The sequence below is a fragment of the Ctenopharyngodon idella genome, chromosome 10 (genome assembly GCF_019924925.1).
Source record: "Ctenopharyngodon idella isolate HZGC_01 chromosome 10, HZGC01, whole genome shotgun sequence".
Taxonomy (NCBI): Eukaryota; Metazoa; Chordata; class Actinopteri; order Cypriniformes; family Xenocyprididae; genus Ctenopharyngodon; species Ctenopharyngodon idella.
This window is the reverse complement of record NC_067229.1, coordinates 1,815,898-1,839,802: the sequence shown is the minus strand read 5'-3', so window position 1 is coordinate 1,839,802 and position 23,905 is coordinate 1,815,898. Positions and strand designations below refer to the sequence as shown.

Below are 23,905 nucleotides of genomic sequence, written 5' to 3'. Positions count from 1 at the left end.
ACTTTTAAGTCATCCCTGAACATTCTGAAACGAGTAGTAACTTTAAAAAAAAAAAAATGTTCCATGAATGATGTATAAATGTTTTTTAATGTTTTGAGAACATTATTAAGACCAGATAACTTTGAACGAATGTACTATTAATGTTACTGGAAGAACGTTTGTTCATAAGGTTGAGAGAACATTAGCTGAAGTTCTGAGAACGTTCCCTGTTTGCTGGGAATCATTACTTAAAACACTGATTGTTCCATAGATTAATAAAAAGAGAGAGATAGAGCTATGAAAAAACTAGCATTGTGGTGGCAGCTAGCAGCTAATCGCACCACATGTTGATTTCTCGATGTTAACTTATGCATTTAGCATGCTATGCTACAATGATCCCTTGGCTAATTGGAAACAGACATTATGTTCTCTAAACGTCCAGCAGACCTATCTGCTCTGGTTGTTTATTGCGGTCATAAATGCTGATGGGGCTTTTAGCTTCACCCCACAGAAGTATCTGATCTAGCGCTAATACTTTGCAGAAGAACAGACCCTTTGAAGACAAGGTAAGAGTAAAAAGAGAGAGTAAAAGTTTGTAGACTTTAAAGATCTAATACTTAAGCAAAGTTTGAGATTTCTTTCACTTGCTTTTATTTATTTATTTTTATAGACATTTTAAGGTTTTTGTTGGTGACTAGCTAGTTGATGTCCTGATATTCCTGATCTGTTTGTCACTATCCCAAGAACACTTCCAGTCATCAGTCACTTTCATCAGTGTTTTAAAAAGCGTTTCCGTTTTCCACCTCAATGCATAATTAAAATATAAAGATGCAAAAGCATTTTCCTAAAATCAATATCCGTTCATGCAATATTAATGTCATTTGAGCTGCTGATACACAGATTAGCCTGTACCACAAAAAAGCACTATGATGATCAAAAACATGTTTGGGTAAATAAATGGTCTCTAAATATTTCAACCCAAATTGTGTTGGTATTGAAAGCTAGGCTATATCTATGGAAGCCCATATAAGAAACAAAAATATGTGGCGGAAATGGGCTTCTATGTCATATCGGAGAGTTTCTGGTATTGATTTTAGTTTTAGAAGTTGCTGGCGGAAGCCCAAAGATTCTTTCATGATCATCCCGCGGCTCTTCCGGGAATAGCGGCGCTAAATAAGCGCGAGGAAGGAGGAACAGGATGGTGTGTCTCATCATCATCATCATCACAGTCATGCGCGTATTTGAGTCGAAGAGCGGATGAGTTTGAGTGTGTTATCAGGATGGAGGTGATGGAGGCAGAGCTGGAGGATCTCTGGAGAAGCCGGGATCCGCGGAGAGACTGAAGGAATGCGCGCCGGACTTTAACGGCTTCTCAGGTAAAATGTGACATTTTGGACTCATTAATATGTGCATCGCTGTCAACTTTAACTTACGATTTGAACGTCGCGCGAAGTAGTTTTATGTTTACTTTGGAAGTAGACACGGTTTTACTCGTTGTAGATGTGCTTCTGCTAAAACGATCTATTTTTGTAAACTTGTCAACCACAACAACGTCAATGCCAAAATTGAATCACATGCAATTTTGGTAGGGTAGGCTATATACAAAGTTTAACGGTTAGTCGGCAGGTGCAAAACTTAACGAAAAATTACGTTTTATATGAGGTGAATTATTTTTTTATCTCTGTTTAAAACAGCTGCGTCATATTTTATATAGGCTAAATGAGTGGAAGTTTTTTACGGGTTTTTTATTTTATTTAACTCTTGAGTTTGAACTACTGTTATGCATGATTGGGAAAAAAAACGTGTTACAAAAATTCACACAAAATTAACTGGCAAAAACGCTCATTTTTAAATGCATATTAAAAAATAAATAAATAAAAAAAAATGCATGTTTAAAATGATTGAGGACCCATAGTGCTTTGCGGGGGTGTTCGATCTGTTATCTAACATTTGATCATAACATTTATCTTAATAAATCATAACAGATATCTTAACATTTAACCAAAACAATGTAAAGAAACTTTAACTTTAGTTAAGTGTTGCTGCAAGATCTCTAGAGTGTATATGATATTGAATCATATAATGATGTGATTATGCAACAAAACAACATATAGCCTAGCCATAATCATATTTGATAAATAATATCCTCCATCTCTTTGCTGATGTTTCACACATTTAGATGCAGCTTCACATTGAAATCCTTAAAGATGTGAATGCATGGAAACGAATCCCAGATTTCCCAGCCCACTCTCTGGCGCTGACATTCGCTAAGCTTATTTCTGGGATTCATTTTATCGAATTCGATTACAAGCACACCGTGAAAAGGTCTGTGTTTGGCTAATAGAGTTTGTTTTGGAATTACGCTGCTAAGAGAGACACATAAACACCATCACCAGCCTCAGGTTTCTGTGTGCTGTATCCTCATTAGCAGCGATTACAGGAACCCACAAGTGGAGACGGCATCCTCGGTCCCCGAATGTATTCAGATGTTTAGCCTTTTGCCTCATGAAAAATAATGGCTGAGGTAACGGCACTTACGGTATCGATCTGAAGCGGTTTGTGGATGAAGACACTCATGTTTAATGGCCAAAGTGGAGAGGAACTACTTCACATTCCTTAGGGAAACACCAGAAACGGATTTATGTGTTTTTTTAAATAAGGTGTGGCTCATCCATGCGATCTTGGTGTTTTTATGTAAATCCAGGAAACTTATACAAACGCTTTAGGGCTGAATACATTGAGATGGTTTGTTTTGCATGATGGGAAATAAAGCAACAAGGACACACATTAAAGTGAGTTCAAATGTTTAAGGAAACTTAATATGGAAAAAGAGGGCCTAAAATCATCTTAATCATGTTAAAATCACTGTAACTTATGGCCTCGATCTAAGTTTCAGTAAATAGAAGCATTTATGTTATTATTATTATTATTAATCAGAATAAAGAATTCTTTTGCTCAGTAATATAGCTCATGTCAGCTATTTATGGTTGCAACTTGGCTCATTAACAATTGTCGGTCAGCTTCAAATGCTTTAGATCGTATCCAATCAGAAGTAGAATCCAAAATATACATTTATATTAAAGCTATAAATAATGAGGCTGCATAAAATCAGTCTAACGGATGCTTTTATGAACAGTGGCAAAAGCAATGTAATATATTAATAAGTAATTACATGTATTATTATTAATAATAAAATGTTAATGGAAGAATGTTTTCACAATAATAATAATAGGTTAGGCTAGTTAAAATTGTTAATGGATGAATGATTGTATAATAATAATAGGTCAGGTTAACTGTATTACTTAATGAAAGTATGTTTTTTAATAATGATAATAGGTTAGGTTAAAAAAAATAGTGACGTGTAGCCAAGTATAGTGTCCCATACTCTGAATTTGTACTCTGCATTTCACCCAATGGGCAGCCATTTTTGCTGTGGCACCCGAGGAGTGATTGGGGGTTTGGTGTTTTGCTCCTCAGTTGTGGATAATGAGAGTGGAAGAGAGCGCTGTTCATTCACTTTCATGCCAGTTCTGAGACTCAAACCCGTAACCTTCGGGTTACAAGTCCAACTCTCTAACCATTAGACCACAACTGCCTAATGGTAATAATGTTACTTGATGGAAGAATGCTTTTATATTATTAATAATATTAATAGGCTGAATATACATATAATAATAACAATTATTATGAATAATAATAGGTTAGGTTCATTATATAACATGTTTTTATAATAATAAGTAAAGTTTGTGAACCATGTTTGATGTTGGCTTGACAAAGCCTCATCTGAAAGTTTGAAATAACCTAAAAGCACATTGCTAGCATGATTTAGCACGTTGCTAGCATGGTTTAACATGTTGCTAGCAATTTTTAGCATGTTGCTAGCATGATTAACATTTTTCTAGCATGTTTAACACATTGCTAGTATGATTTAACATGTTGTTAGCATGATTTGACATGTTACTAGCATGATTTAGCATGTTGTTAGCATGATTTGACATGTTACTAGCATGATTTAGCATGTTGTTAGCATGATTTGACGTTACTAGCATGTTTTAACATGTTAATAGCATGATTAGCATATTGCATGCATGATTTAACATGTTAGCACATTTTAACATGTTGCTAGCATAATTTAGCACATTGCTAACATGTCCTCCCTTTCGCGGGCAATGAAAGATACAACAGATGGATCCTTTGCAGCTTTGCCTATCCCAGAATTCATTGCACGACAGTATTTTTATATTGCAGAATTACACATTTAAACATAAGTATTGGGTTTCAACTTACTGAAATATCCAATGATACAAACGTAAAAATAATTTTAAAAAAACTTTAAATTGGTTCAAATGTTGACTTATGTCTTACTAAGATGCCATTATATATCCCATATACGTCCCATTTAACAACGCTTGTTCCGACCATCACGGCTTTCGAAGCCTCTGAATTGTGACACAGTGTTAGCATGTTTTAGGTTAATTATAGTACTTCATGGACTAATTGTTTATTGTGATTAATATTATTGATTATTAATAAAAAAATTTTTTAAAAACTTCTCCTTTACTTCAGCAAATGTTACGTTTGGGCTTGTTTATTGTTGTTATGATCTTACATATTTGAAAGGAACCATCACAATAAGTGAATTCATTTGTCGATTTGATTCGTCAGATATTTGACGTTTCCCGTTGACGTCAAAAGTGACACATTTTGTCCATTATTTTCCATGTTTTAGTCTCTGTTTGCGTTTGAACGTCTGCTTAGAATCATGTGTCCTGTACTATTGCACAAGACATTGGGAAAACAACACGCAGGGATGTGACTAGTTTTTCCCGTTTGCTAGCAAAACAATGTTCCAAAATGAAATGAGTCATGTGGCGTACATTAGTACACAATTCTAGCAAATACAGTGCTTAGCAATGTTTACTGAAGGGTTAGTTCACCCAATAAAATGAAAGTTCTGTCATAATTTACTCACCCTCGTTCCAAACCGATAAGACTTTCATTCATCTTTGGAACACAAATGAAGATATTTTTAATGAAATCTAAGAGATTTCTGTCCCTCCATTGAAAGTCTATTCACCCAAAATACACATAAATGCAGATATTTAATTTAGGCTTTTATTCACATATAAACCTTGATTAGCGAACATACATAGTGCTCTCAAATTTGGTAATGGAAGCTCAACCGTCATTGCTTGACACGCAAAAAGCAATGTTTGTTCTTGCACATCGAACAAGTATGGAGATTCCAATCGTATAAAGCGATCGTGTCTATTCAGAAGACTTGGGCTGCTATAGTAGATACTACATTTCGTTTGAAATTTACTCCGCGATTGTTAAAAAGTATGTTCTATATAGTATGTCGAGTATGACTAAAATTTGAACGTACTACATCCGCCATGTTGTCACTGTCATGTGACCTACGGTGTCACATGACAGTGCGTCGTTTCACTGTCATTCACGAATCCTCTCCCGTGGCGTCATGGGATAGTAAAGTGTCCATATATATATATATATAAGTGTCCAGTAATATGTTATCCAGGTACTTTTCGCCTACTATGTATTCAGACATACTACTACAGTTTTTGCTGTATGTAGTAGGGAAGTATTCAATTTCCGATAAAAGTATTATGGGTTTGGAACGACTTGAGGGTCAGTAATCTGTGAAAGAATTTTCATTTTTGGGTGAACTAACCCTTTAAGCGTTTCCATTTTCTTTTTGTCCACAGGATGAAATAAACCCCCTAGAGAAGGGAATTCATCTTCTGCCACCATAGTTTCATCGTTGTTCTCCATCGATAAAATGGTCCCTCCAAGCAACTCGACTCCGCTTTGCTTCTCCATCAACAGCCCTCCTTTCAAACACAACCACACCATCGCATCCGCGTACTTCTCTGTGGTCTTCAGCGGGCTGGGATTGAGCTCCAACCTCTTTGCCCTGGTGGTTCTGGCCAAGACGTTCCACCACACCAAGAGCCGCTCACGTTCCTCGTTCCTGCTCTTCCTCGGCGGCCTGGTGTTTACCGACTTCATGGGACTGTTGGTCACTGGGTCCATCGTGGTGTCCTTCCACATAACACAATTCAACTGGCGCCAGCTGGACCCTCACTGCCACTTCTGCAACTTCATGGGCATGTCCATGGTGTTCTACGGACTTTGCCCACTGCTTCTCGGCGCCGCCATGGCCATGGAGCGTTTCATAGGCATCAACCGACCCTTCTCACGTTCCACCACCATGTCCAACTCGAGAGCGTGCTCAATGGTGGCCATGGTGTGGGTCACGGCCGGTTGCATCAGCCTTTTGCCGTTGATGGGGTTGGGAAACTACCACCTCCAGGTGCCTGGCTCCTGGTGCTTCCTCAACATCAGCTCCAAACCTCTAGACATGACCTTCAGCTTGATCTTCTCACTTGTTGGTCTGCTGTCGCTGGCCGTGTCGTTCCTGCTTAACACGGTGAGCGTGATTACCCTCCTGAGGGTGTGTTGCGGACAGGACAGCAGTCAACGGAGGCGAGACTACGAAGTGGAGATGATGGTGCAGCTCATCTTGATCATGGCCATCGCCTCCATCTGCTGGTGCCCTTTACTGGTGAGTTCTCCATACTAAGTCCAAATTGACCAGCTGTTTCTAAACTGTTTCCGAAATTTACTCTTAAAAAGGTTCCAAAAGGTTGTTGTTGTTTTTTTCACAGCGATGCCTTAGAAGAACCATTTTTGGTTGCCCAAATAACTTTTCAATGAACAGTTCTTAAAAGAACCATTTTTTTCTTAGTGTGAAGAACATTTTAAAAATCTAAAGAACCTCTATTCCACTCTTAAAAATAAAGGGTTCTTTATTGGCATCTGTGGTTCCATTAAGAACATTTAAGTTCCATGGAACCTTTCCTTTGCACATTAGTGGAAAAAGCTTAGAAGAACCATTTTTGGTCCTTTCAGTGAACAGTTCTTTTAAAGAGCCATTTTTTAAACATTTTTAAAAAATCTTAAGAACCTTTTTTCAACTTTTTTCAATTTAATATTAAGGGTTCAGTACAAGTTAAGCTAAATCGATAAAGCATTTGTGACATAATGTTGATTGCCAAATAATAAAGTTCCACTCCTTTTCTCAAAAAATAGAAGAGAAAAAGCATACAACTTTCAATGAAAGTAAATGGGGCCAATCTGTAAACGTCAAAATACTCACCGTTTCAATAGTATAGCTACAAGATGTGAACAATATACATGCCAACATGATTTTAGTGTGTAAAAAAGCATGTCATGTCCAATTTTACGACTTTCTTGCAATGACAGTGCAACGCCATAAACTATAAAAGATTTAAGCAGCTTTACAACTCAAATAATACAGACGTTTGAACAGAAGAAATACAGTTCTAAGCTTCTCATTTCCGCTTTCTACATTCTCAAAAAAATTGGCATTATTGGTATCAATCAATATCATTCAATGTCTGAATTTGAATGCAACTTCTTTCGCGCTACACAGTTGATTCCAGTAGAGTTTGATGTTGGTGCCACACTCTAGAATGCATAAAAATTTGAATTTTTTCCAATTCCAAAAATATGGATATTATTTATGTTGCCTACCTCTTAGAAAAGCTTTGAAATAATGCCTACATAGGCAGCTTACTATGTTGGGAACAGTCTCAAGTCACTAAAAAAGGCAAAAAGTTGCCTTGAACATCTGATTACAACCGCACAGACTTTAGTTGTCTAGTTCTTATCTGACTTCAAACGATCTGTTTACTTAACATGCTGTTCTGTAAATCCAACCCATTTTAGATCCAGATGTCGGTGGCATCTGGTACGTACTTGCGGCGTGACATTATGGGTACTGCTTCTTGCAATCGTCCAAATCCATTTTAATTGTCCGTGACGGTGCTTGTTTTAAGTTCTGCTTGTTGTTAAGTATTTGTTTATTTAAATGTAGAGCAGAAATACTTCTGCGCAACACAGGTGCATTACTGAGGACGTAAAGTCAGTTTTACTTCTCAAATAATGCATTCAGACGTTCTTCACACAGGAAACTCTCCATGTTTTGGAACATGAAGGAGTTGTGTGAGAAGTGCTGATAAGACTAATGGGGAAAAGCTATTTCCTGCTGAGGAGAAGAACAGGAAGTCCTCACCAACAAATTATTTTTAACAAAACATTCATCGTTAGCCAGTTGTGTGCTAAATTAGCTCTCATTAGAGTATTAGTAGACTGTAAGGTTAGGGTTAGTAGAATAAGTTGACATGTACTAGTCAGTAGAATGTCTAAAGTAGACTATTGAAATTAAACCCAGAAATCCACAGATCCAAAAGTGGCCCATAGTTACATAAGCACCGTCCAACAGCTGAAACTTTTAGACAATTATCTGTAATCTGAAATGGAACTTTGGGAATAAACACTCTGAAATTCGTTTGTGCTATTATAATGATGTCATGATGATGTGTGACATAAACGGGAACACGCTTTCTGGGAAGTGAACTGTGACGCATCTAACCTTGTTTCTTCCGGACAGATGTACATTTTGAAGACCGTCGTTTCCTCCGTAGCCGTCGACCCCTATAGCGTTCTGTTCCACCTTCGATTGGCCACCTGCAATCAGATATGTGACCCCTGGATTTACATCCTATGTCAGGAGTCTAGACTGAGGCGAGTAAAGCTGCCTATCCGGTTAATGGGTAATTCAGATTGTAATCTGAATTAACAGTGACTGCCATTCACACTTGCTCACTCATCAGATTGCTTCAAACTGTTTGTGGCGCAGTGCTGGTTCATCTGGGAATGACCACTGGTTAACCGAAAACCATCATCCACACTATTCATAGTTTCTGCCAAAATAGCACAGTTATGAGCATAACTTTATGCATATACATTTATATATATGTGTATGTGTGTGTGTGTGTACTTTTTATATTTTATCAAATAAAACTAAATGTAAGTACATTATATGGAATAAATATATACTATAAATGTATGCCTTTATGAATGTGTTTATAAATAAATATACGTCTTTTTATGTCTTGTTAAATAAATATACATTGAAAGATATATTAAATATATAATATAAATGTATGTAATATAGATGTACTTGTGTGTATATGTGTGTGTGTGTGTGTGTGTATATATATATATAAACTATTTGGCAGAAACTGTACTTACCATGGTAAATGTGCCTTTCTGTCATGTTCCACCAAATGCATGTGTCTGTCTGTGTGTGTGTGTGTGTGTGTGTGTGTGTTTGAGCATGTCTATTTTGTCAAGTGAACACTGCAAAGGTCAAGGATTTAGAACTGCTTAGCTCACTATTTCTACTGCTGTATTCACTGCATTATTGTTAAGTGTTCATGTTATCAACAAACCCGTTTGGTATCTTGCTGGAATTTGTAAAAATATCCAAAAAGGTCATGTGAGAGCAGCCAGTTTCATCCTAAAAGAAGCTTTACAGTGTCCAAATGAGAAATCACAGCTGGCCTTACACGGCTCTTTTTATTTCCAGTATCTCCGTTTGTTTTGCTTTATGTTTTTCACAATAATATAAATCCTAACTAAAATTAAAGGATATTATATTTTATTATTTGTATGACCATTAAGAAAATTTCCCTACGAATTCTGTTACATTCTATTTTAATTATTTTTAATTATTATGGAATTGATAATTTTAAAGTATTATTAAATAACAGAATATTTAAACAAAAAAATATTGTAATTGCATTATGATAATGAGAACTGGTGATTAATTGTCATGAAATATTAAAAGTCTTAATGGTCTAAAAGCAATTTCTTATTTCTTTCTTTTGATCTTAGGGTGAAATTTCGTGAAAATAAATTAAAAACATGACCAATTATATTAAGTATCGGCATGATGCCAGTAACTGTGTTCCTGTAAACTGAATGTTCAGAAACCCCAGATGACATTCTGGTTATTCTCATTGCAAAAATCCTCTCGTTTTTATAAACATTTCGATATGACAAAGCCTGCAGTTGTTTATTTTAGTAACGGACTCAAGTGGAGTTTAAGCGTTGGCTCGTGCTCAATGTTTGTGCTTGCGTTTCTCTCACTTATTCACCATCTTCTCGTTGTTTTTGCTTTCAACAGGTGTTTATTGCGCAGACAGTGCTGTCGGGCCACAAGCTCGAAGTTCGTTACCTGCTTCTCTGGCTCCGTTTTGCGACAGGGAACCAGATCCTGGACCCCTGGGTCTACATCCTCTTCCGACGTGCCGTACTGAAACGCATCGCACCCAAGATGGACTGGTCCCGCGGCTCCATCATGAGCATCTCGACGTCCTTCCGCAGGCTCACGCGTGCCTCACTGGGAGGAACGATTGACCGTTTGGAGCACCTCCGGCCAAATCCAAACAAAGCCAGAGAAGAAGATACGCCCTTACCTGTGCAGAACATCCCTGCGTCATCTTGTTCCAGTGAACAAACCAGGACTTGCATCCAGCTCAAGGAAAAGATCTAATGTGGAGCCAAATGTAGGGCTTGCCCAACTTCTTGACCCTTTTCTTGATGCATTGTTTTCATAGAGGTGCTGATGGCCAGCCTGACAAACTCTTCTCAGACTAGGGGTGTGCGATATTGACAAAAAATAATATCTCGATATTTTCTGGAATTTTGTCAATAACGTTGATCAGATGATATTTGCTGAGTGTGTTATTGTGCTGCCATTGACAGCTGACTCCTAAGTTTTTGTTTTTCTTCATATTTTGTGCGGTGGTTAGTTGACAGAAATATTCCAATAAGTTTAAATTGATTTTTCGTTTTATCTGCATCATTTATGTCAAATTATTACATTTTAACAGACACTATTCTATTGAGCTTTTTCAGTATTAACTAAATCCGTCTTTGCAGTGCCGAGGAAACACAGAAGCTGCATCTGAAGTGGCATTTAGATGTATTTACACAGACTGTTTAATGCAGCTCAGAGGGGACATAAATGCATTTAACCTGCAGTTACAAATGCATAAATAATGTTTTGATGTTTTAAAAATAGAACGATGATATATGAAATTATTTTAAAATTGAAAAGATACTATAAATATGAAATTAAAACAGCTTCAGATGCAGCTTCAAGTCTGTTAATGTTAATGAGCGAATCATTAATTCAAATGTTTCATTAAAATGGACTGATTCATTCAGTAAGGAAGTATTTGGCTTTCTTAATGAGTCACTGAATCAATAGGCTTGTTCGAGATGCATCGGCGCTACGCAGACCAATCGGCGTATGACATTAAAGTGCCGCGAGAGTGTTTGGAGAGCATACGACTCTTATGCTTTTGAATCACTCTCGCGATACTCTGATGTCATACGCCGATCAGTCGGCGCAGCGCCGATGCATCTCGAACAAGCCTATTGATTGAACAAATTCATTCAAATGGACTGATTCATTCAGTAACAAAGCATTTGACTTTTCTTAATGAGTGAGTCATTGAATCATTCATTCAACCGATTCGTTCAAACGGCTGATCATTTCAGGAATGAAGCATTTGACTTTCTTAATGAGTGAGTCATTGAATCATTCATTCAAACAATTTGTTCAAATGGCTGATCATTTCAGGAACAAAGCGTTTGACTTTCTTAATGAGTGAGTCATTGAATCATTCATTCAACAGATTCGTTCAGACGGCTGATCATTTCCGGAAGGAATCATTTGACTTTCTTAGCTAGCAAGTTATTGAATTATTCATCCAATCAATTTGTTCAAATGGCCGATTGTTTCAGGTAGGAAGTATTTAACCTTTTATTAATGAGTCACTGAATCATTGATTCAACCAATTTGTTCAAACGGCTGATCATTTCAGGAAGGATGCATTTATGCTTGTTTGACTTAAAGCAGTTCGATGCATCTCAAGCAAGCCTATTGATTGAACCATTTCGTTCAAATGGACTGATTCATTCAGTAACGAAGCATTTGGCCATTCTTAATGAGTGAGTCATTGAATCATTCATTTAACCGATTCATTCAGTTCGGCCGATCATTTCACGAAGGATGCAATTTGACTTTCTTAATGAGTGAGTCATTGAAACATTCATTCAATGGATTCGTTTAAACGGCCAATCATTTCAGGAAGGACGCATTTGACTTTCTTAATGAGCGAGTCATTGAATCATTCATTCAATCAATTCGTTGAAATTGACTAATTCATTCAGTAACAAACTGAATCATGTTTGTAACAATTTTCATCAGCAAAATGGAGCAAAACAGGCAATGTTGTGTCTAAAATGTAAGTCACTTAATTGTTTACTAAACAGTTAAATATCAATTATAATATAAAATCAATATCGCATTTGCAGTTGTGCTCTTTGTGTGATTGCTTAACTATATCATATGAGATAAATATAGCCTGAAATACAAATTCTAATACAGGGGCATTTTTACTGCATTTTAATAGAGTAAATCACTCTAAATGCGCATGCGCATTAGTCTAACCTAAACCGAAAAGGCTACATCACGCAGTGTATGCACTCTCTAGGCGTGTTTTTGTTTGGTTTTAGCAAAGTGAGGGACATAATCAATAATGTCAGATTGCACATTGTTAAAACAACAATTGCGACATTATTGTAGACTATATATATCACACACCCCTATGTCAGACACATTCAAGAAGCACATGTTTGAGCTCTTTAGGTGTGGTGAACTCACATGCACTCGTATAGGAAAATGTACAGTAGAAACTAGACTCGTTTGGAGAAAACTGCAGTTTTGGCTCCCTTCCTAGACACATACACTCCTTTTCTTTGCTGATAAGATGATGAGAACCACACACTCAGTTAAAATGCCATTGAAACATCCAACTTTAGCTGCGAAGGCCATTCTGACTTATGTCTAGTCATGAACATTCTTGTCTTGAGGAATCAAACAATTATAATTTCTGGCACAAAGTTGGTTATTCTTATGTGAGGAAACACAAGGTTAGCATCAAATGCTGTCAGACTGAATAATCTTTTCTGATCTTGTATTTGTATTGTGTGTAAACCCAAACTCATTATTCAACCCATTTTTGTTTAGATTGCATTGGCCAATTGCTCTCTCAAGTATTTGTATCTTTGGTAGAAATGATTTTTGGCAAACAATGTCACTGAGGCCTAGCGCACACTGCAAACAGATGCTCATCTGCTAGTGTACATTTAAAGTCAGTTTCTTGCGTGTAAACAACATGGATATGCAGTTGTTTTTGCACGAATTTCCAAGATACAGAGCCATCTGTGCAGCAGTTTGATCTTTGCGAGAAAAAACACGAGATGACTTGAACTCTGCGACTCAAAAACATGAGTACGCGAGTTGCTACGATAAGGGCTTTTTTGTTACTGACTGTAAGCATAATGAGCTTCTGTCTTGTAGCGTGCGCTAGGCTAACAGGAAAGCAGTTATGAGATTCATTCCTCCATTTGCATTTGTTTCACAGCTACAACTACTAATGTGAAGCATTAGCATGACTAGCTACAAATAAACCATCGCTGCATCCGTAGTATGAGTAGTATGTCCAAATACAATAGTATTCGAAAAACAGTAGGGAAAAGTACCTACTACTTATGGCAAGATTCAGAAGTGTGCATTCGATGGACACTTTAATATCCCACAAGGCCACGGGAGAGGTTTTGTGAATGGCAGTGAAGTGACACAACTGACACTGTAGGTCACATGATAATGACAAGGTGGTGGATGTAGTACGTCCAAATTTTATTCATACTCCACACAATCATACTATATAGAACATACTTTAAGTCGCAAAGTAAATTTCAAACCAAATTTCAGACATAGCGCATGTATTGTGGGTTTTAAAGTCAACATGAAGCAGTCGCAAATCATTTTACTTCTGTAACGCGATTTTTTTATGTGTGGAAAAGTGGGCGGGGCTTGATTTTATTAGTTAGCCGGTGATTTGATGTAAAATGACAGTTGGTTGGAGGGGGAGGGGCTGGAAAATAAGTGTTTGGTGATGTCATTTTTGGGGCGGTGCCTGTGCGCGGTAGAGTGCATTAGTGCCCGCCCACTTTTTCAGTGGTTCCTGGACTGTTTTTCCCATTTATTTTCCCCATAGGGATTTTTTGTTAAATCTTAGTTAAAGAGTTAAAAGCCACGAACCAGTCACAATGTGAATCACAAGACTTTGATTTGAAGCAAAAAAGTATTTGAAAATCGGACAAAAATACAAGACTGTGTACTTAACGGCTTCAGTGAAGAAAAGAACTACAGTTCCCAGAAGAACTGCGAATAATTGAATTAAAAACTATGGAGAAGTATAAAAATACTGACTTGAAGATGTTTATTGTGTATATAAAATCAAAATATTTTATGTTGATTGCATAAAAATGTATATTTATACAAATATAGTAAGTAGTTTATGAGCATAGGGATTCGCAGTGCTTCATGGGAGTGGGCGGAGTTTTTTTAATTGCAGTTCTCTGATTGGTGGAATTTCTCTGCAGAATCATGGGTAATGTAGTTTTTCACCAAAAATTCTGCGGTTAAACACGATTATTTAAAAAATAAGTTGAAATAATGCTGATGGCTTCAACATATTCTATCAATTAACAACCAGACAGTAGGTCTGTCTTTAACGTTTTATATATTTTCAGTTTTCATTTGAATTTGTATTGTCATTTTTATTAGTTTTTTTTTTTATATATATATATTTAATTTTTTTAGTTGTAGTAATGTTAGTACTTAAACTTTTCAACTGAAATAAGTTTTTTTTTTTTTTTTTTTGTCTAATACTTATATTCTATTTTATTCCGGCTTTCTTTATTTTCAGCATCTTCAGCATTCTGTAAGTTATCGTTAAAAACGAATTCCCTCATGTAAAAAATGAATTGGATTTTTACTTCCGGAACAGGCCGTTGCACTATAAGACGTGGAAAAAGAATTAAGAAAGTAAATAGTGTCAATTTTGATTTCACATTGACTGAAGGACTTTTGTGAGCCATTTTTTGAGTGACTATGTTTTATGTGTATGAATTGTGAACGTACAAAAAGTCTGCGGACTCACAATTTGTGGTATGCTGGAGCGTTTTTAATCTTTAAATATATTCAAATATGTCACATCAAGTCATGTAAAAGGGGTAAATACACTGTAAAACACGATATACAATACGCAAACACTTTTAGCAGATTTTTGACTTAAATAGCTACACATTAAATGTGTACATATAATTAATTCAAATGTGTCAACAAGTAATGATTCATATATACACAAGCCATTCGTGTCACAAGATCTCATTAATCGTAAAAGATCATTCATTTCACCTGTAACACAATGTATTTATACATAACACAAAAGACAGAACAAACAAAGGCTAGGCTAAGCTACGCTGATGTCTGCTATCATATACTTGATTGTAATGCTTCTAAAGTCAAATATATAATGTAAAACACGTAAAAGATTGGTTTAACCCCTATTTAGCTATACACATCGGTGGGAAATACAGTTTGACCTACTTTGTACTGCTCTACACACTTGTATTTTCACATTAGCCCGTTGTTTAGCCGCTAATACCTTGACGTTCTCCATTCCTCAGGATCAGTGTGGGAATTGGGAGGATTGAGTATATGAAAACAGATGACAGACGTCATAAATCAGCCTCTCAGATGTCTTTACTTACTCTGGAAAAAAAAAAAAAACAAGAGGAAAAGCATGTGCTTGTGTGAGATAGGGTTAGCCTGTGAAGTCTGACTTTGAGCTTCTAATGGCATTTGTCCAGAGTCGCTAATGGTCTTCTTTGAGTGTTGCTGGATGTAAATAAACGCCTCCTGAGATGACCTGGTTTATTTGTTCTCTGCGCACTTTTCTTCCACAAATGTCAACAAATATCTAAAACCGTGTAGCTTTCAGGCTGATTTTTTTCCCTCTACAAAATATTTTAGGCCAGGCATTACCTCTAAATCCGCCCGTTCTTGACGTCTCCCAGAGCGCCCCACACGTCGAACAGAAAGACGTCAGGAAAGCCGAAGTCACCCAGAACAGAGTCAAGCGCCTCTGCGAAATCATCCGGGTTCTGCTTGTTCTTCCCGGCTTCCACTATGGTCGTCGCTGTAGGACATGAGCGAGATACGAAATCAAAAACACCTCCTAACAAAATGATCTGTGATGTGTTTACGTGCCATATTGACCCATGTTCGAGACTGTATATATTTATATAGAGGGTTTACGTCATTCCTTGAGGGTTTATGTCATTCCACGTCACAATTGAGGGACTCAAACACAATGAGTCCCTCAATTGTCCTCAGTGTGAAAAGATGGATCTCAAAATCATTCAGTCACTGCTGGAAATGGTTCAAATATGCAGAAGATGCTGGAAAACTGAAGAATTTGCAGGACCTGGAGGATTTTCTGAAGAACAGAGCTCAGTTTAACTGCTCGGGACAAAATAAACTACTTTTATAGTACTATATATATATATATATATATTAATTTGTATATTTATTATATCTATTCATGTTAAAATGTTTTTTTTAAATTGTTAATTTGCCCTGAGATATATAAAATAAAACATATATATATATATAAAAAAACTTATTGCTACATTCCTGCCTTGATGAAGGCAGACCAAAAGTAAACATTTACTCAGCCATCTTAATTTACTTTTTGGAATGATTCGGTCCCAAGAGCCAAGAAATACTTTCACAAATGCTCATGATGTAGCGCAGTGAATTCATGGAAATTAAAGGGATGTTCTCTCAAGCCTTTTACGGCAACGTCTAGATACTAAAGGTCAAATGTCATCTCACCGAGTTCAAGGTCGCGAATACCCATGTAGCTCTCGAGAAGATCATCGACCTTCCTGATAGCCTTGTCTTCGAACTCACTGGGCTGGTGGAAGACAAATGGATGGAGATGAGTTGAAACAGAGGACATTTGGAAAGCAAAAGTTGGCCTGGAATTTGCACCCTAAACTCACGATTTCCTCCACGGTGGCTGAACCTTTGGAGCGCAGACGCAGAGTCTCTTTCCCGCTCACCATCTTGCCCTCGCTGGACTTGGGGGCTCGCGTCCTCTGGCCTATCATGTCTGATCCACACACAAACACACACACATCAAACATCTCAGTCACTTCAGATTGGCATCTGGGTCGCATTTGGAAGTGGGCACAACAAAAACAGGAAAACAGATTGAATCACCAATAGCAATTGATGAAAGTAAATTCCAGGCTTCAGCTTCCTGTTTATGGCTGGGAAATGTCTGAGGAAATTTATGCGCTCTTGTACAGCTCATATCCACTGTGGGATTACTGTAAATGTAAGCTGTGTATTTTATTAACATTTAATTTTATTTGTTTTTGTATTATTATATCGTATTTTATTGTACTATTCTTATCATTGCACATACAAACATATATATATATATATATATATATATATATATAGTTTTATTTTTGTGTGTCTGTGTATATATATATATATATATATATATATATACTTAAAATATTTTAAAAAGTAAACTTTACATAAATATTTTTATATATTATAAATATTTAAATATTATTTATATTTCATTATATTTAATATATTAACATTAACATATGTTGTAAAAATAGTTTTATACATTTTTACTGTTTATTATATCGTTTATTTATACTTAGTAAAATATTAATGTTTTCAGTTGTATTTCTTTTTTGTTACTTAAAAAGAATACTTAAATTAAAATATATATTTAAAAACTTGAACTGCATATAAATATTTAATTTATATTCATATTTAATTATATATTATATTTTGAATATATGTTATATATTAATATTTTGTAAAAATAGTTTTATACATTTTTGCTGTTAATTATATTATAGTTATACTTATTAATATTTATATTAACATACATATGCGTATTTTTTTCAATCATGTTTCTTTTTGATTGTATTTAGGTGTCAATGAGCTGTTCAAGTTTAACGCTCTCATAGATCGTTGAATAGTTAGCTACTGTATTTTGTTGTTTGTAGTATAGCTAACTACACTTTCAGAAGGTTAGCTTGACTTTATCTTAATTTAGGACTAGCAATACACTCCTAATTTACAATATAGTTCAACTACGGTCAAGCTAAACCTTAAAAAGGAGTTAGCTATGCTACATACAAACAAACAAACAAAAAGCTAACTGCACTGAAGCTATTTGAGAGGGCAACGTCTCTTTAAATAAACAATGCTAAAGTAGAAAAGCTAAACTAAACTACTGTCATGCTACTGAAAAGTAGTCAGCAGTCACTACTTTTAGCTAGAGTAGCTTTCGGTAGCGTCAAATTAGCCGGTGCTATGGCTTTGATCTTCTATGTACAAACACAGAGAGGGAATTCAGTGCGCGTTCGGGAGTGTAATTACCCGCCTTTCTCTCACAAAGGCTAATCCATCACTCTAAAACATCCAATTAGCTAATGCTATAATGATAATCAAAGGCCTTTCAATTATTAACAGCAGTAATTTGCTGTCACAGAAAGCAGAAGCCGCCACGCTCGTTTCTGCCGCCGCATATTAAGGCTAATTCTGAATTTGCTCAGTCTGTCGAGCGTGTCGAGGTGCAGAGATGGAGATTAGTGTTTGTTTTTCAGACCTGTGGGAGGAAAACCGCCGTCTAATTATTAGTATTTACTGCTTAGAAACTGTAATTACAGCAGGAGGATTCAGACCTGCGGAGCAATTACAATCTCATATATAGGCTATCGTTCATGATTCCTTATACGTATGCAGATAAAACACATTACGACTTTCTCAAGCGGTGTGACGTCAGATTCCAGATAAACCGAGTGACGTCAGATTCCAGATAAACCGAGTGACGTCAGATTCCCCAAAAGCTTCCCGTCTGCCTCGCTTTCATCCCTGGGAACGTTTCCTTGATTAATGATGCTGCAATGTGACTTTCCGTTCGTTTCTGTGATTCAAAACGGAATCCATTGAAAAGTACAATTTCAGGAAATCTCCTCTTCAGGATTATGAGTTACTCCTATTTCCTTGATGGCAACGCTGCCCTGCGGTAATTTATATACATAATATAATATATATATATATATAACTCCTATAATATGATATAATTAAATATGTATATTAAATTGTTTATTAAAACATGATGTGAAATACTTATACAATATACCACTCATTTACTTTACCAGTCATAACTTTTCCACAGTTTGACCACATGATGGCGCTGTACTCTTCAATATAAGGCCTATTTTTTATCCTCATAACATGTTTTTAGTCATGAGTATAAATAAATATAAATATATACATGTTTATGTTTATACATATGTGCATATTTTAAAATAAATACATGTATAATTATTAATTTGAAATTATAATTAACAAAATTAGCAATATAAAATTATTTGAACCGTAAATATACATTCAGAAGCGTGTTATTCATAGTCTGACCACACGATGGCGCTGTACTCTTAAATTCAACGTCTCACGAGTTTTGCCTACATGGTTCATACTTTGTAAACACAGCCAGCAATAGATGAGTGTCAAAATGATAACCATGCAGTTTGAAATCATGTATTCCCTATGAATCACTCAAACAAAATATTAAGACTTGTTTATGAAACAAGCAGTTAGTTTGCACAGATTTTCTGGATGACAGCAGATATGATTTGAGATATTAATATCCGGACTCACCGAAGGCTTTTTTGGGCTCCACCAGGCGAAGGGTGAAGGGCGTTCCTCTCGTCTGCTCCTTCAGCATCTTAGCCACTTCATAATGTCGACATCCCACAATGCTCTGGTCATTAATGGCCTCGATGTGATCGCCGATACACACCGTTTTTATTCTGTCAATGGTGCTGCCTTCCTTTATCCTCTAAAAGAAAAGATTGAGCCCAATATAGGATAGGATGGGGAAGATTCCCCCCCATCCACCCAGACAAACTTTTACAGAATGTATAAATTACTTTTGATACAATTGTTAGTAATATGTATGTATTTTTAAAGTGTCATTAATGCAAAATACTAAACAAACCAATGTATTTAAAATTTTATTTTGACAATTTAGTTGATAATAATTGAAAAGACAGACAGACAACGCAGAATCCCAGTAAAAGAGATTCATCTGAATGGTAAAATTATACAGGCATATGAATATTTACATATTTAATTGCCCATATTTTAATTGAAGATAGGCCTATGTCATAAGACAGTGAAATTAAATTGAATGATTTCACTCAACTAACTTATAGGTTTTAATGAAAGCAAAGATGTCTGAAATATACATCTAATTCATGGAAATATTAAATATTAACCCCATTAATTACAAAAAAGAAATCATAACACTAGTAACAACATGCCACTCTGGGCCTTCTGTGGCAATTCTGGGTGGCCCATCTTACCCCAAGGGTGTAATTTTATCTATCTAATAAAAAACTTTTACTCCAAAAAATCTAAAAATATCGATGTGTCCACAAAACCACGTTACCTAATATCCATGAACATATAAAATATGTTAATAAAATGCGTTCTGAGACTTTCTTTTAAAGTAGTAATGCTTTAAAAAACGGAATTCAATAAACGTCCCATGGAACGTTCCAAACGTTCCATAAATTAACGTTTTGAGAACATTACTAAATACCAATTAACTCTGAACGAACGTTCTATTACTGGAAGAACGTTTGTTCATAACTTGGAGATAATATTTCCAGAACGTTAGTTCTGAGAACATTCCCTAACTGGGTAACTTGATAAGATAACTAACACCCACTTTAATGAAGGCGTATCCCGCTCCGTTGTCAGTGATGGTCAGACCGAGAGCATCTTCTGTTTTAATGACCTCCACCTCTTTGGTTTCTCCCCTCACGTGCGCGAAGATGAAGTCCTCCAGTCCGATCTGACCCCCCAGCAGCTTCTGCATGTCCACTTTATGGGAGTTTAGCGTGCAGAAAAGAATCTTGGTGGGGGGAAAAAACAACAGGGAGATATAGGTTAGTTTGATTGATACGCGTCAGACTACAGAGAAAACAGACACCAAAACATTTACCGCTCTTTTCCATAATGAACGAGGTCACGCGCGGGAATCTATCTACAGTAGATGTCGCTGTGGTGGTTTACTAGTACTTCATGGTAACCCAGTTAGAATATTACTAGTATTGTGTTTTAGGCAGTCAAATATCAAGTTAGCGTCGACGAACGTTGATTAATACATGGTCTGTACTCCTATTACTACTTTTAACTATGCTAGTTAATATGCTAACAGATGCTAATCCAGTTTGCTAGTATTTAGAGCTGACCTGGCAGTGTCTCCAGGTTAGTTTTAATTTAAATCGTTTTTATGTTTGTACTAGTCTTAATATGTCCCTAAAAACTAATGATATTAAACATTTAGCTTCAGAATGTGAGTAACGCATGTAGCATGTTTGTTTATAGTATGCTCACATGACCAGATAAGTCCTTCTTCATGCTAAACTTTCGACTTCAAACTGAAGCATGTTTGTTTGGTGGAGATAATTACTCACTTTTCTAGCCTTGACCTCTCGCTGAAATGTTTTGATAACAGGTTCTTGAAGGACGTTTTCCATTAAGGCTGTGTGATTTTCACAATAGAGTGCTTTTGAAGAAAATACTACAGATAAAACTGATCGGTTATGTAAGATGAACTGGCGATATGCAAGCAGGGGCCATTTCTTTTAGATTTCCATCTCTTTGGGGATAAACACAACTTCTGCGTAATAGATCACACTGCCCATTTTTTCAAACCGACCAATTAATGTAAATAATACTAAAACCAATATATTAGAAAACATGTAAATATTAAAATGTACAAGTTTATTGATATATTATATTTACATCTCAAGTTTATTTATTTATTTATTATTTTAATATTAATTTAATTTTTTTAATAGGCCCATGGATCAAGATGACTGATGGAAATATATGGAAAGGAAGTCTTAATATAAGAAAACATTTTGGCATTTTTTGATTAAAAACTATTTATTTTGCTAAGAAGTGTAACATTTAAACATTTATTTATTACTAGACACTAGCACAATACGAAAATATTCATTTGTTTATATTTTCTAAAATTTTCTAGCCACTAGCAAACTACTTTATTTATTTATTTATTTATTATTTCAATTACAAGCCACTTGCATATAAGATATTATTTTTGTAACCAAAATAAAAAAAAATTACATTTAAAAATTTTTAATAGCCGTAATGATTAAGATATCTAATAGAATGGCAATATATTTTATGGCAAGTTTCAACCACCTGTGTAAACAAGACGTTTACAAACTTAAGAGCAAACTCCAACTGAGTTCTCAATGAATTTCATCCTTTGACTTGAAAAAGACACTTTAATGGGTCTGAAATGACAAAGGCTCGCTGTACCTCAGAGGCCGAGATGTTGAACACCTCTGCGATCTTGGTGTAAAGCTCCCTCACGTTGGTGAACCCATGAATACGTCCCGTCGGGCTTCCGTGCGCCAGCTGCGTGTGAAACACCAGTTTGGGCCTTGGACACGGAGAAGTTTCCTGCGGCAGCGGCGGTGCGGACGGGACAGCTCTCTGGCTCTCCTCGTCCCCCGGTGAACCTTTGGAGTCCTGCACATCCGGACTCATGGCCTCTCCGTTCTGCATGGGCTCGCAGTCGCACGTCGTCTTCTCTGAGTCCTGCTGCATGGTGAAGACCGAGGCGTACGCGGCCGTCTGTAGTCGGGTCTGGCGTGTTAAATTAAAGATGAGGGTAGCCAGGCAACGCTGCACAGGTGAGCGGTTTTGAGCCCTGCTTAGTGGAAACCCAAAACCCCTTGAGCTGGAGATCTTATGTGTGACACTGGAGAGCAGGACAGACACCTGAAGTGAAGCGACACAGCTGAGAACCTGGAGACCATCTGTCCATAGAGCTGGCGGCAGGGCCGATCTTCACACCAAACACTCGAGAGATGCAGCGTTTGTGTGTTTGGTCTGTGGTTATGGGGTGTACATGTGGGTGGAATTGGCTGGTTTTTGATTGAAGGGATAGTTCACCCCAAAACAAAATAAATTCTACTTTATTCATTCTCTCAAAGATCGGAAATCTCATTTTTGAGTGAACCATCCCTTTAAGACCGATGGACGGACAGATAGAAAGAGAGAGTATGTATGTTGATTCACTGTAAAAATTAGAAATGCTTTGGCAATACATTGTAACAACTGTCATGCCAATAAATGAAATGAAAAGCTTTATTGTCATTGTACAAATATACAACGAAATTGCTGTGCAATCCTGGATGCTAACATAAAGTAATGTGAACACAGAAGGCTCACATGCTTAATTTCATCAACAGTTGAAACACAGAACAACTCAGTATTGACAGATATTACCTATCATCAGCATAGGACATGATATTTGAAACATTAACGGCATTTTCTCGCAAGACTGGACAATCTAGATAGCGTTTGATCGGACATTAATGTTACGTCAGTGCAGTGTTTAAGACAGTAATGGCTTTGGCATAAAAACTATTGCGCATCCTGTTTGTCCGACATTTCATAGTCCTATAACGTCTGCCGGAAGGTAGCAGTTCAAACAGATAATGGCCCGGGTGAGATGGGTCTTGAGGCAGCGAGAGCTTTATAGATCTTCCATCGAGGGGAGTGAACAGCCGATTACCTTCTGGGCTATGGTAATAACCCTCTGCAGCAGTGCAGCTGGAAAACCACACACCCATGCAGTATGTCATGATACCATCTACACAGCAGTGGTAGAAGGTAATCAGCAGTTTTTGTCTAAGGTGGTAGTTCCATAATTTCCTCAGGAAGTGCAGTCTTTGCCGTGCATTCCTGATGATGAATGAGATGTTGATACTCCATGTTAGATTAAGCCCAGAAACTTGAATTCCGAAAAGTGGCCGAATGTTTGTTCCTTTTTACTTCGGAAGTCAATGATCAGCTCCTTGGTCTTTGTGGTGTTCAAGAGCAAGTTATTCTCTCTGCACCACAATGACAGCTGCTCCACCTCCTCTCGGTAAGCGGACTCGTAAAAGTAAAGCA

General features: G+C 36.6%; 2 protein-coding genes across 4 annotated transcripts; one reads left to right on the top strand and one right to left on the bottom strand.

The window, feature by feature from the left end:
- The first annotated feature begins 1,063 nt into the window (after positions 1 to 1,063).
- Positions 1,064 to 15,729, top strand: tbxa2r (thromboxane A2 receptor). 2 transcript variants are annotated; one of them, XM_051910611.1, is made up of 4 exons: positions 1,064 to 1,355; positions 5,706 to 6,565; positions 8,477 to 8,610; positions 10,058 to 10,421. In XM_051910611.1, exons 2-4 carry the CDS (start codon positions 5,780 to 5,782, stop codon positions 10,188 to 10,190), a joined length of 1,053 nt encoding a protein of 350 aa, XP_051766571.1. In that variant the 5' UTR covers positions 1,064 to 1,355; positions 5,706 to 5,779; the 3' UTR covers positions 10,191 to 10,421. The 2 variants fall into 2 exon arrangements, with proteins under 2 accessions (XP_051766571.1, XP_051766569.1); XM_051910609.1 differs by lacking the exon at positions 8,477 to 8,610 and having other exon boundaries at positions 1,095 to 1,355; positions 10,058 to 15,729.
- gipc3 (GIPC PDZ domain containing family, member 3) lies at positions 15,359 to 22,898 on the bottom strand. Of its 2 annotated transcripts, none has more exons than XM_051910612.1 (7): positions 22,262 to 22,898; positions 20,637 to 20,822; positions 19,562 to 19,742; positions 16,864 to 16,973; positions 16,694 to 16,775; positions 15,842 to 15,995; positions 15,359 to 15,568 (listed from the first exon to the last, which is right to left on the bottom strand). In XM_051910612.1, the coding sequence occupies exons 1-6, from the start codon at positions 22,550 to 22,552 to the stop codon at positions 15,844 to 15,846; spliced, it is 1,002 nt and encodes a 333-aa protein (XP_051766572.1). In that variant the 5' UTR covers positions 22,553 to 22,898; the 3' UTR covers positions 15,359 to 15,568; positions 15,842 to 15,843. The 2 variants fall into 2 exon arrangements, with proteins under 2 accessions (XP_051766572.1, XP_051766573.1); XM_051910613.1 differs by lacking the exon at positions 22,262 to 22,898 and adding an exon at positions 21,388 to 21,580.
- Between the last annotated feature and the right edge of the window lie 1,007 nt (positions 22,899 to 23,905).